We start from the raw sequence: 14695 nt of genomic DNA, 5'->3' as shown, positions 1-14695 counted from the left end.
TAAAAACTAAAAAACCCTGATTTCCCCCAATAAAAATTGAACAATATCCTACTGGTAACCAGAGATGCATGCAAATAGAAATATTAATTCCCCTAGACTCCAGGTTTCTTCTCAGGCTTGTCCTGTTTCCCATTTCTGAATATCTTCTATTTTCCATTTCCAATACATGGAATCTTTTCACCTCAATTTTATCCAGTTTTGAAGGTGGCACCTTCTCATTGGCTCTGCACTGGGGGCACCAATGACAATACATTGTACAATGACTGCCCTGTATATTTAACAAACCTTTGTCTCTGTCTAGAACACATCGAAGTTTGGTGTTTACATAGGAATTCCTCTGAAATAACCCATCACAGTCAAACTGAAGCCCTGAGACCTTCATTCAATTAGTTTTTAACTTCATCAGATGTCACCTCTGAAGGCCCAGTTTTGATATCTAGATAAAGAAAAGGAGAGGGTTTTTTCCATAAGGAATATTTTGGTAACACAGATCAAAGACACAATTTTACCCTTCAATCTGTGGTCAATATAACTTGGTTTACAATTAAAGAATGACTTTAATTGTCAAACTTCTGAATTTTATTAAACTTTCATGACAAATGCATTGAATGAATTCCAGACCTGTATAAATACACATGCAGCTTATCTGTTTGTAATTTGCATTTTTATCATTTTTGAAACAGTACAATGTACTTCCTGCATCTTATTTTCAGAATTTGCATTTTATCATCTTTGGCTATCCAGTATATAGTATGAAGTACTTGAATATCTCATTCTTTGAATTTGCATTTTTATCATTTTTGATTGTAAATCATAGGATGTCCAGCACTTTTCTCTTTTCTCCTTTTCTTCTCTCAACCTCCTGTTTTACTTGCTTCCATTTCTTCTTGGCTCTAATAATAAAATACACACAGAAAATTATTTCTTCCAATAACTTTTCTTAAGCATTTTAACACTTTTTCAGGGCTCCAAGTTTAATATCACCAAATCTCAGACACCGAAAGTATCTCAGAGGTCATCTCATTCAGCCAGGGCCTAACTAAGGATTTCTTCTCTCTCATGCCCAATAGCTGGTCATCCAGCCTCTGTATAACTGCCCTCCCCCAGAAGAGGCAGTTATACTATCTATCCTTTCTCTTATTTATTTCACTTTGGAATTGGCTGGAATCCAAGCTACGTTAGTTTGAAAAACTGTTAAGTGTCCCCAGAACTGATTATGTATTTCCCTGAGATTCTTGGGGGACTTCAAAGGGCAGTGGATTGGAGAAGAGTGGAATGAGTGACTATTACCACCCTGTGGGGCACACAAAAAATACGATGTTATTTGTTCGGATTCCGACCTCTCCAGATCACCATCCCTAAAACAGCTTCAACCCCAGCAGAGGAAAAACAATGCAAGGGAACGGTGAACACAATCCACTTTTCCTCACATCTACTTTCTTTCCCATGAACTTCCCCTTCCCTCAGTGGCCAGTAAACTCCTGCTGCCTCAAGTAGGAAGCAACATCCTTGTGGCAGCTTTTGGGTTCTTTGCCTCTCTTACTCCCTCCTCCCTCTCTCCCAAACCTTATAGCTGTCCATCTTGCCCCCTTTGGAAGACAGGTTGGATAGGACAGCTCTACTCTGACAGTGACGGGCAAGTAGGAGCAGCCTGAAAGGGCAGAAGTACAAAATAGCCCTGCACCAAATTGCCACAGGGCTCCCCGTCTTTTCCTTTCACCCAAAGAAACTTTTTTGTTGCTGTTCAGTCATTTGAGTGGGGTCCTACTCTTTGTAGACTCATTTGGGGTTTTATTGGCAAAGATTTTGGAGTGCTTTGTTATTTTCTTCTCCAGTTCATTTTGCAGATGAGAAAAAAACCAAGTCATAGAGTTAAGTGACTTTCCCAGGGTCACACAGCTACTTAGGTGTTTGAGGCTGGATTTGAACTAAGTAAGGAGTCAGGAAAACTCCAGGCCCAGTGCTCTATCCACTGTGCCAACCTCGATGCCCTTTTTAACTTTTTAGCTCTGTCCAAATTCTTTTTCCTAACCAGGGATGGTAGAGCTCACCTATAGTCCCTGCTCTCTCTTGAGTTCAGGACTTCTAAGGTGCAGTGAGCTAAACCCATCAGGTGTTCACATTAAATTGTGTATTAATATGGTGTACCCCCCAGGAAAGGTTGTCTAAGGAGGGGTGAACTGATCCAGGTCAGGTCAGAGTTCCTGTGATTATCAGAGTGGGACCAGACCTGTGAGTAGAGAGAGAACTTTCAGAGATAGGAATTAAATTTATTTCTTTAAATTTTTTTTCTCATGTCTCTCTCTCCCCATCCCCTTCTCCCCTGCCTTTGCCTCTCTTCCTACTTCCTGTCTCTGTTCTCGTTCATATCCTCTCTCTCCTTTTCCCTCTCCCTCTCTCTTTTTGTCTGTCTGTCTCTCTCCCACTCCTTCCTTTCAGTTTCTCTCCCTATCTCTCTCATCCATACCTCTTCTCATTCGCTTTACCTCTTTCTGTCTGTCTCTCCAAACTCTATCCCTCCTCCTTTCTTTCTGTATTTGCCTCTCCATCTCTGCCTCTCAGCTCTGCTCTTTCCCTCCCTTCTCTGTGTCTCACTCCCTTCTCCCCTCCTTTCTTTCTGTCTTTGCCTCTCTCCCTTTCCTTGGCTCTTCTCATCTGGTTTCTCTCTTTTTTCTGTCTCTGTCTCTGTCTCCCTCTGTGTGGCTGTCTCTTGATTCTCCTTTCACTCTTTCCTTCTCTGTGTCTGTCTCTCATGCTTTATCTCTCAGTGTCCGTTTCCCTCTCTTTTTTTTACCTCTTTCTATCTCTCGCTTTTTTCTTTTTCTCCTCTCTCTCTCTCTATCATAGTCTAGTTTTATTGTTTCAGGGACTTCTCTGAGGTCTAAGAGGATTCCTCTCTATCAATAGAGATGAGCACCCATTCTGCAACTTACCTCCCCTTAGCGAGTTGCCTGGGGAACTGAGAGGTGACTTTCCCAGAGTCATTATGAAAGCCTGTAGTGTCACAGGTGGGACATGAACTCACCTCGCCTCTTCCTGACTTTAAGACCAGCTCTCTCTCAGGGCAGCTAGTTGGTTCAGTGGATAGTGTGCCAGGCCTGGAATCATGATGACCTGGGTTCAAATCTAGCCTCAGACTTGTCCTAGCTGTGTTGATTTGGGGCAAGTCACTTAGCCCCTCATTGCTTCTTTGTCTTATGAATTGGTACTTAGTATCAATTCTAAGACAGAAGGGAAGGGTTTAAAAAAAGAAGACCATTTCTCTATCCATTCTGCCATATCGCCTCAAAAATTTCAGTGAACAAAGTAACCATAACTTATAATGGAATTCTACTGTTTAGCTTATGACTTAACTATTATATCGGCATGAATTATTATGATTTCCAAAGTAACTAATTCCAGGATAATAACATAATATTCATCCATTCATTCACTCAACATTTTCTAAGTGCTTTCTGTGGGTGTCATTGGGTTTTATAAAATGGAGGACAGATCTATAAAGATGTTGCCAGAAGTTTCAGAAGATGCTCGTCACTCCTCTTGCCACCTACCTTCGCTTCGTGACCATCTGACGCCACACCACTACCATCAGTCCTAGTGCTAAGGCTGCATCATTCACAAGACCCTCATTCAGTTTGGGGAACTAGCTCATACTCACAAAGCATTGAGTTTGCAGCAAAAAATAAATATTTTAAAGAATCATTTATTGTTTACTTTAAGTGAGTGAAGAAACTTCATGGGCCACTAACATCACTGGAAGGTCTGGCTCCTAGATCCTCTGAGCTGGAAGGGAAAGCTAAGTTTGAATGTGAGACCCTGGAGGCAGGGCAGGAAATCTATGCATGTTTAGCTTAGCATTATTAAGAGGAGGGCGTCCTGTTGGTTCGTGTTTTGAGGTGAGGGATGCTTTTCTGGAGGGGATACGTGAAGGGACTGAACTGGTGACAGACCTGAGGCCTTAGGCTAAGAGGCTCTGGCTCTGGGAGTCCTCTGAAGGTGACCTGTCTGTGTATGTGTGCCAATCTGTGTCTGTGGGGAGAAGGGGAAAGAAAAGAGAAAAGGGACGGAGAAGAGGATGAATGAAAGAAATATGACCATCTACGATGTTCCTGAAGCTACGGGGTGGCTGACTCCCTTTAGGGCAGCAGCAAGTCCCAGGACAGAAACTTCATGTCAGGAAAAATCTCAACCTAATTTTGAGCTATTTAAAATCAGAATAGGCTGCCTTGAGAAGTAATGAATTCTCTGACAGCTGGAGTCGTTGGGCAAAGACTTAAGTACCTATTTCTGGGCAAGTTGTAGAAGGGAATCTCATTCAGAAAATGGGTGAGGCTAAATAAATGGTCTCAGGAGGTCTTCCCTCTTCAGAGTGCCCCTGCCTGCAACCCAGGATCCCAGAGGGGTTCTCCAAGAGGGTCTACGACAGTGATGGTAACACCCAAACTGTGACCCTAGATGCATAGGAGTTGCCCCCTCACCCAGACAGAGGCAGGCAGTGGGTGATGTGGAAAATGTCCTCAGGCACCATGGAGAGGAGGAAGAGAGCAACCCCTCCCCGCCACGTGTTTCTATAAGTTTGCCAACTCTGGTCTAGGATCTCTGGAGGGTAGTTCCAGACTAGCTGACCTCAAGGGAATAGCAGTGGCTTGGATCAAGGAGAAGCTCTTCAGCCTGAACTTGTCCCAGTGACTTTCAAAGAAGGTTGGGGATGTGCTTAAAGCCCACAGTAACAAGGATTACAAGCTGTCATGTGAGTTCTGGGCTCCTGATCCATTTGGGATACTACCCAAGTGGGACTTGGTTGGAAAGGTTCAAATTACTGAGAGGGGACCAAAACGGTTAGCCGCGTTGTCCCAAATCACGGTTGGGCTGTAAGAAGGAAATAAAAGTAGAGAACTCTAGGCAGCTTTCTTGAATTGATTTCACAGAAATCTCAAATTCAGGAGAGGTCCCAGTGAGAACCAAGATATTCCCCAGAATTACAGGGTGTGTTGCCTGAAAGATCCACAGCCAATCTGTGTCTATCAGTATTTTGTAAGACTGCTTGTTTACACCCCCTCCAAATTAAACCTTATGTGTACACATGCAAAATGCCATTTTATCCATGACACTGAAAATGTTATATTAAATACTGCATCTTAAACAGTTATAAACATCATTGTAATCATCATACATCTCATAGAGAAGAAAAATATCAAAGATATTTTTCAGATTTGCCCAAGAATAATTAGATAATGATCCTACAAGAAAAGTGGACAAAATCTTTACAATGAACTGGTAATTTTCAAACTCAGAATGACTTTACAGTCTTAAAAATTGGAGTATTTGCAAAGACTTTTTGATTATGGGTTTTGATCATTAAAAATAAAAACATCTTAATATTCTTATGAAAATAATTTTGACTTCATGTAGGAACAACTTGGAGAACCACTGACAGTAGACAAAGCCCCTTAGTCTCTCAGAAGTGAGTGAATGAATGAAGACCGTTTTCAAAATTCATGCTTTGTTTTTTCTAGTGTCCCAAATTATTTCAGATTTATAAATTCAAAACTTATTCCACACTAAGATATCCAAATTGGTAGAGTTAGAGTTACCTGAATATATCTTTTCAGTTTTTGAGTATGTTTTTGAAAAAGGAATTCTTTTTCTCCATGTTGAAGCATTATATGATGTTGACGTATATTTGTCTAAGGAAAAACAATGAGGCAATCAATCACAGACATTGTAGAAACAGAACCATTTCCCACAGATATCCAAAAGAATTATAAAGGATGATATCAATACTGAAAACATCCCTTTGGAGAGAGATTCAGTCTGATGCACATTTTACAGCTAGTAAAGCACCAGGAGCTATTGAACAAGGTCATCCAAGTCCAGCTGCCACAATAACAATCTGATCTGATATTGAGACTGTAATAGGAATACAATTATAATAGGAATAAGCGCTTCCTACAGAACAAGATCAAAAGATTCAAGTAATCAGATGGCCAAAACAGTTCTTTCCATTTTTGGAAATCTAGAAATACCTACAAGGTCCAGATCAATTCCTGACTTCTTCCACGACACCTTCCCCAACCATTCCCAATGGTTCTTTTATAGCCACAATACTCATCTCTTGGACCATTCATGGGACATGTAATCACACATTTTATATGTCGGATTTGGGTTTATTCCTGCTTAACCCTTCATGTGTCCTTCCTGTAAAGTGACAACACTGGCTTGGTAAGATTCTTATGGGCAGCGCATCTAGGTTTTGGGGGTTTGTCTTCATATCCTCATATATCCTTGCACAATATCTCTGACATAATTGGTTCTTATTAAGTGCCTGTTGGAATGGGCTGGCAACTACTAGAAATTGTTTCATTATCTTGCCAATACAAGTATAATAATCTTTTTGAAGTCAAGTGCATTACAGTTTGCAATCCTGAATAGTTTGGATTTTCAAATTATAATGCAAGATACAGTGGGACCTCATTTTATGTGACAAAAATGTTCCAAGCCCTTTGTGTAAGCTGAAAATGGAATATGATAGAAAACCCCATTATTTAATGAGTATTTCTTCTATGAAGATATCTATATCACGTTTTTAAAATAAACACTGTAGGGCTAATGAAAGACAGAGAAGCCCTGCTCTCATGAAGACAGAACTTATAAGCAAGACAAACACTCATGTGGAGATGAACATTTGGAGAAAAATGATGTAATGACTCAGATTAGCGTTAATACGAGGTGGGGTGAAGAAGAGATTCAGATAAAATGTAACAAAAAAATTGATGAAGGAACAGCTTTCAACTGAGGGGGTCAAAGAAGGCTTTATGAGAAAGAAGCAGCATCTAAACTGAGGAAAAAAGGAAAGATGTCAGGAGGAGGGATTAAGTTCTAGACATGGCGGTGGCCCCTCCTGAATTTCAAGGGCAAGAAGTAAGAGATGATAGTTACAAATCACAGAGTATTTCTTATTCCAGAGTTTGACTGGAACACAGAGGATAAGAAGAGGAATAATGTGAAACAAGGCTAGAAAACTAGTTGTGAGCTCGCAGCTTGTGATGGGGCTTTAAATGCCAAGTTTTTAAAACCAAACCGTGGTTAACGCACAGAAGCTTTTGTGTTATATCAGTGTCTCAAGAGAAGTGTAGATAAAAGAAAGATGCTGCCTGCCGAGATTTCATGTGCACATAAAGTTAAATACAGTGCAACAGAAGAGCCATAATAAGAAAATGGGATACAAGAAACTAATAGTTGGCTGAAGTCATATACTGGGTATAAATGGTTCTATTAGCAGTGTAGTAGAAGATGGAAATATGCCAGGTGTAGTGGCGAGCCTTATAAATCGACTGAGCAGGGGCAAGCTAGACAAATATTAGATAATGACAAATATAGAAACAATAGTGAAACCCAAAGAGGACAGAGAAGGAACAATGGATGTCATAAAGTCCCAAAGCACAGCAGATTATGCAGAAAAATTAATACCAGAAATGGAGAAAGGAAATTTACTTCATTGTCCATTTCTGAACAAAATTCTGACCAATCCGGCAGTCTTCCTTATGACAATTTCGACAACCTCTTGGTAATCAGTATTCTTTCCCCTTATCCACTGTTGATTATCACTCTACAAATCAGAGGTGGGAGAGTAAATGTTTTAACAATAAGCTTCTCCTCCTTTGAGGGGAGAGATTATCCAGGACACCTTTAAAATTTAATCTCCACTCAAAGGGCTATAAAAGACTGGCTGCCCTTTGATCCAGCCATACCATTGCTGGGTTTGTACCCCAAAGAGATCATAGATAAACAGACTTGTACGAAAATATTCATAGCTGCGCTTTTTGTGGTGGCAACAAATTGGAAAAGGAGGGAATGTCCTTCAATTGGGGAATGGCTGAACAAACTGTGGTATATGCGGGTGATGGAATACTATTGTGCTAAAAGGAATAACAAACTGGAGGAGTTCCAGGCGAACTGGAGGGGCCTCCGGGAACTGATGCAGAGTGAAAGGAGCAGAGCCAGAAGAACTCTATACACAGAAACTGATATACTGTGGTAAAATTGAATGTAATGGGCTTCTGTACCAGCAGCAATGCAATGACCCAGGACAATTCTGAGGGATTTATGGTAAAGATGCTGCCCACATTCAGAGGAAGGACTGCAGGAGAGGAAACATATAAGAAAAACAACTGCTTGAACGCATGGGTCGGGGTGGACATGATTGGGGATGTGGACTCAAAACTACCACACCAATGCAACTACCAACAATTTGGAAATTGGTCTTGATCAAGGACACATGACAAAACTAGTGGAAATGCGCATTGGCCATGGGTGGGTGGGGTGCGGGGGGGGGGGGGAGGGTTGAAGGGGAAAGGAGGAGCATGAATCAGGTAACCATGTTAAAAATGAATATTAATAAATGTTAAAAAATTTAATCTCCATTATTAAAATTTTATTTCTCTTACCTAGACAATCAACAAAAAAATAAGCCAGGTCCTGATTTTTTATAATTTGCCTATTTCTGGAGGTTATACACCTCTGCCTCCCACCTACTTAAGGCGGACAGTGGCTCTGTTCCTCCTGTCCCTGGTCCCTCTCCTCCAGGACTAATGGGGGAAGAGAAAAGTGGGTTTGTTTGTTTTTTTAAATCTGTTGCCATACCTCCCCTTCCTTTCCTTGTAGTAATGACAACTAGCTGGCTCAAGCCTAGAGGTATCAACCCCAGCGCCCTATTGCTGTCCTCCTCTCCTCTTCCCACACCCAAGCCTCCTCCCAATGCAGTCTACTCCCACCCTTACTCCATCTTGGAGTCCAAGGCTGATTCTTTGATTACTTAAATAGTGGAAAGTAGAACTTTAAAATAGAGCATTGGAGGCAAGGAGGCCAAAAAGAGAAATAGATAGCAATGAAAAGTGGATAAAGCTTTGGAGGGAAAAAAATAAAAGGTAACCTACACCTATCATCTGTGGTATATTTTTTGTCTGCCATAATAATTCTTGAATAAAGAATGAAATCATTATATAAGATGGCGGTGGGGGTGGGAAAAGGAAGGCACAGTGTAAAAAAGTAATAGGGATGGGAGGTAAGCTAGAATTGACCTTGAATATTCTGCAACAGAACACTGACCAATGGGAAAATCCAACTGACTGCCCTGAACACATGAGAGCTGTAGTAACTGAAGTCAAGAGAAAAAGGAGCCTGTTAGCAGTAAAGGCTATGTACCAGGCATTCTCATACCAGGAATATGGGAATAAAAATGCTGTGGTCAACCTGTCATGATACATACATTGTCATTTGTCTTCTAGGATATAGAGAAGAAAGTAATTCTGGCCACTTATAAATGCAAATTGGCAGCTTTATAAATGAGTGAAATGTAATCTACAATCTCTCCCATATGTTAATTGTTCCCTATCCAAAATATTTTCCCTAGCAATAGCTCCCTCCATCAGAATATAAACTCTTCGAAGGCAGGAACTGTCTTGCTTACTTGTATGTATTTGTATTCCCAGTACCTGGCATGTAACAAATTCTTAATAATTGTGAGTTTTTTTCATTCATTAGTCATTGATAGAACAGACCTTGATAAACATGGATTTAAGAAGAATTAAAATTAACTTAAATTATCAAGGAATTAAAAATAACTCAAAGGGCAATCAACAGAAGTCATAAGCATTATTGCCAAGGAAGATTTGCTCATGAGAAGTCTAAGAGATATTACTGAAAGCATGCACTGCTAGAAACAGAGGTGAGTCCATCGTGTATCAAGAACAGCCTATGCTGGGAGAATGGGATTTAAGTGATACACTGGGATCTCCCTCCCCAAACACTTAAAGAATAAGAGAAAGAATGACTTCAGTTAGACATATCGGTGTATCTTAATAATTTCAAAAGTATCCAGTACTCAAGATTCCACCAACCTGTCTCACAGAAAAAGTAAACCCAATAGGAATTTAATAGACTTGAGTGACATTTTGTTAAGTTCAAAGAATTATAACCCAGTCTTTAAAAGAGCAAAATTCATCAAGAAAAAGGAGGGGAAAAATTGCCTTTCTGACACAGCATGATGATTTTGTCTTATATGATCAAATGATTTACATGCAACATGTGACAACTAGCCATCCGTGCTCAGTACAAGAGATGAGACATTGTCAAAAAGATTGCAGTTAACCTTCAAACTAGCCCTCTCAGAAAGTAATCATAAAGGCCTGCAGAAAAGCCAAGACGCTGGACTGAGAGTGATAATTGCACTGCAAGTTAGTAGAGCAAGAAAATGTCAGCCACTTACAAACAATCCACAAGGATGAAATAAAGCAGGGGGGGAAATCTTTGAAGTAGAACTACAGGGTTTACAGTGTCAAAACTCCTATACGTGACATGGGACATGTGGAGATGCCCCTTCAGGCTCTCTCTGTTCATTCCCTTGTCTGAAATGAAGCAGAATCTTAACCAATAGAGCCACAAAGCCCATTTCACAAGGAAAATTTACCTCTGGATGGTCTCTGTTTTTAAGGCCCTTTCTGCAACTCTTGTTGCCATGAAGGGAAAACACTGGAACTCTAGAACTTAATAACTGAAACCAAGGAGATATTGATAACATTTCAGAGCTGGGTTTTCTCCAAGTTATATTTGGGCATTAGAAGACAGTGGGGGAGAAAGAGTATCGCTCTACAAAAGAAGAGTATAACTATAAAAACTTAGACCTCCAGAAAAGAAGTATGTTTATTCTCAATAAGAATTTGGTTTCTGCTAGCTAGTAGGGACTAAGAAAGGGCTCTAGATTTGCTTGGCTACATCCTAAGTGTTGACTGCATTCTTTTGCCATTCATCCAGGTGGGCAAAAAAAAATCCCCAAATTTAAAAAAACAAAACAAAAAAACCTTTTCTTTCAAATCCTGGAGAAAGAAACAAGACTTTCCCCAATTTTAGAAGTAAGATCGGTGATGTTCTTGAAAAAATAAAGAGTACACTGGATAGCAGCTAAAGGAACTTAAACAGTAGGCACAGTATTTTGGGCCAGTTAAAGAGCCTCACCTGGACAGAGGTTGAGTTTGGGTTCCTTGTTAACATTGACTTTGTTATAAGTCCCATTTGCTGACCTGCCACGTGCTGGTGAGTTCAATGAAACACTTCTTACAGTATCTCTCTGAACATGAACATAGGATGCATTCTCCGCGTTCCTGTTTTTATCATTTCGTTGGTAGCTCATTTTATTTTTGGGGTTTGGAGCCTGTGTTGCTGTGAGGGGAAAGCAAGAATACAAAAGATGACCTTCAGAAAGGTAAGTTACAAAAATGAAGTCTCATTAAGTAGTTACAATCAAATCTAAAGAAAAACATAATCCCTTGTGTTTTTCTGGTAGGATATATCCTACTTGAGTTGTTTTTTTTTTTTCTTTTTTTTTTAAATCTCTTTTCTCAATAGTAGCAAACCAGTTTTAATACTTTACCTTTCCTTGTCCCTGTGCCTGGGGGATTCTTTGGTTCCTCATATATCCATTTCTTTTTTTTCACCCCTTTAAAGTTAGGTTTCCTCGCTGACTGAGCATCATTCACTTTAAGGAGAGAAGAGTTTATTTTAAAGTTGTTGATTTTTTTAAAAAGATGCTTTCATTCAAATATTACTATAGGCAATAATTATATATATGCACTTCAGTGAGTTGAGGAAAAGAAACAATAACTATACTATTTCCATTCTGATGTTTTCTAGAACAAAGGGAGTTCTTTGAAGTACTCAGAAATCTATTTTGGAAACAGTGAACAGTAAAACAATATTTAGTAAATGACATTCTTCAGCAAAAGAAAAATACGTTCACAAAAGGAATATGTGAATTCTAGTAAAAGAAAACCAAGTATATTCCAAATCTAATTCTATATCACTAATCAGCACATATTATTAAGTAGCAATGAGCTTAGTATTTTGAACATCTCAATACTTTTAGCAAAAAAAAAAATGTGCTCCAGAAGTTCAATCATACTATTTAGCTAAAAGCTAATCTTACTTTCTTAAAACTCTTTTGAGGTTTTGACTATGTCTTCCGGGCCCAAAACGAACAAATAAAAAAATTAATTGTTCAGATATAGATTCTGTGACACAATCCTATACTACTTTTCTTTTAGTTTACCCCAAGGGTTTCTTCTAGCTCCCCCTCATACCCATAACAGTAGTGACTCCTCAAGGTTCTGTTACTGACTGTCTTGTTTTTAACTTGACTATAACCACCTATTTATTCAAAGGAATGGTACACTTCTTGCGTGAGGGAAGGAATTAGAGTTTACTGAGTTACTGGAAAATTAGTTAGAGAATACTAAAACAAGGCATAAAAATACACAGAAAAAATTCAGTTCAAAAGGGCAATCAAGTAGGGCAATTTTGTTAACATTGTTAAATTGAGTATATATTGAGAGTATGTGTATTGTGAGTATATAAAACTATAATTGTAAACTAAATTCACTGTTTCATATGCAAATCATCTTTATTATCTTTCTATGTTTGAGGATGATTGACAAATCCATAATAAAAATTAATTTAAAATGAATAGATTAAATAGGAGGAAGACTAAAAAAAACCCATAAGTATATTTCTTTGATAGCCCAAGTAAAAGATGATGTGGGCCTTAACTAGAGAGATGGAAGTGTAAATGTTAAGTGGTGGTTGGAAGAAGGGTCTATTTGAAAAATATTGGAGAGGTAGAACTGAAAAAACTTGGCAAATGATTGGATACTGTGGAAGAGGGAAGAACCAAAGTTGCATCTTGAAGAGTAAGTGTGGAAGAGAAGGACAGTGGCATTACCAATAGAAAATTTTTTAACTGAAAGAAGGAGCAGATTTAGCGAAGAAATTCAGCTTTGTATATGTTAAGCTCATCCTATTGTCCTGAATATTCAGGAAGCTTTCACAATTATGGGACTATAACTCACGAGAAGTTAGATATAAAAACTTGAGAGGCATACATACTGAGGTGAAAAAATACCAAAAAAAGTATTAAAAGAAGCAATGGAACAGAAATTTAGGAATAGGGGAAGGATGCATAGAAGTAACCCAAGAAGGGTCAGACTGGAAGAAGAATCAGATCAGTGACATGGTAACTAAGGGAAGAAGAGGCTGTTCAGTCACTGAATAGGAAGGAAGGAAGGAAGAGAGGGAGGGAGGTAATGTAGAAGGAAGAAAGGAAAGAAGGGAGGGAAGGGAATGAGGAAGTAAGGAAGGAAAGAAGAAAGACAACAAATAGTAGTAAAAGAAAATAATCTTGTATTTGACAAAAATATAGATCCAAGATATTGGATTAAGAAATCACTATTTGGTAAAGATTGCTGAGACAACTGTAAAGAAGTTTGACAGAAACTAGGTATAGACCAATATCTTACACCATACTCTAAGACAAGATTAAAATGAATGTATGATCTAGACATAAAAGGAGATATAAGAAAATTAGAAGAACAGGGAAAATGTTACCTCTCAGATTTATGGGTAAGAAAGAAATTCATGAGTCAACAAGAGATGGAAAGCATTGTGAGATGTAAAATTGATAATTTTGAGTACATTAAACTAAAAAGGTTTTGTACAAATAAAAACAAATATTGCCAATATTTTAGAAGGAAAGTAGAAAATTGGGGGTGGATTTTAATAGACAGTCTCTCCGATAGAGAGGTCTTTTATTAAAAATATATAGAAGGGAGCAATTAGGTGGCTTAGTGGATTGAAAATCAGACCTAGAGATGGGAGATCCTGGGTTTGAATCTGACCTCAAATACTTCCTTGAGTGACCCTGAGCAAATCATTACCTAGCATTTACTATTCTTCTACTTTGGAACCAATACACAGTGTTGATTCTAAGTTGGAAGGTAAGGGTTTAAAAGGAAAAGGAAATTTATGGAAATAAGAGCCATCCTCCAATTGATAAATGCACAGAAGTTATGAGGAGATCATTTTCAGAGGAAGAAATCAAAGCCATATATAGGTACATGAAAAACTGCTCTAAATCACTACTGACTAGGGAAATGCAAATCAAAATAATTCTAAGGCATGACCTTATATCCATCAGATTGGCTAAAATGACAAAAGGGCAAAATGACAAATGTTGGAAGGAATATGATAAAGTCAGAACACTAATATACTGTTGGTAGTGTTGTGAACTAATCCAACTATTTTGGAATTATGCCGAAAGAACTAAAAAATTGTGATCCAGGTGGGTCTATTTCCCAAGATGATCAGGGAAAAAAGGAAAAGAATCTCTATGTTCCAAAATATTTATAGCAAATTTATAGCAAACTCTCTATATGGTGGCAAAATATTTATAGCAAATTTATAGCAAACTCTATATGGTGGCAAAGAACTGGCAATCAAGGGAATGTACATTGAGGGATGGCTAAACAAATTGTAGTATATAATTGTGATAGAATACTACTATACCATAAGAAACAATGAACAGATTAATTTTTTTTAAACTTGGAAAGAACTACATTATATAATGAAAAGTGAAACAAGTGAAACAAGACAACATAATATACAGCTCCAGATTTAATATTTGAAGAATAATGTGTGAATGTACAGCTCCAGAGAATGAACTAAGAAGTCCTGGATGTTTCCTTCTATGGTCTGGGGAGGGAAAGAAAGAAAGAAAGAACGAAAGAAAGAAAGAAAGAAAGAAAGAAAGAAAGAAAGAAAGAAAGAAAGAAAGAAAGAAAGAAAGAAAGAAAGAAAGAAAGAAAGAAGG

General features: G+C 38.5%; 1 protein-coding gene across 2 annotated transcripts in view; it reads right to left on the bottom strand.

Annotated features, from left to right (window-relative positions):
- Positions 1–867: 867 nt before the first annotated feature.
- Positions 868–14695, bottom strand: part of C5H12orf50 (chromosome 5 C12orf50 homolog) — a 37566-nt gene continuing 23738 nt past the window's right edge. For both annotated transcript variants that reach the window (XM_044679454.1, XM_044679455.1), the window contains 4 exons: positions 11429–11533; positions 11014–11217; positions 5595–5687; positions 868–893 (listed from right to left, as the gene is read on the bottom strand). In XM_044679454.1, the coding sequence (XP_044535389.1) occupies positions 868–893; positions 5595–5687; positions 11014–11217; positions 11429–11533 (428 nt within the window). The remainder of the gene's footprint in view (positions 894–5594; positions 5688–11013; positions 11218–11428; positions 11534–14695) is intronic.

The sequence above is a fragment of the Gracilinanus agilis genome, chromosome 5 (assembly GCF_016433145.1).
Source record: "Gracilinanus agilis isolate LMUSP501 chromosome 5, AgileGrace, whole genome shotgun sequence".
NCBI classification, from domain to species: Eukaryota; Metazoa; Chordata; class Mammalia; order Didelphimorphia; family Didelphidae; genus Gracilinanus; species Gracilinanus agilis.
The sequence above is the reverse complement of the archived record's forward strand: the minus strand, read 5'-3'. Positions and strand labels throughout refer to the sequence as shown.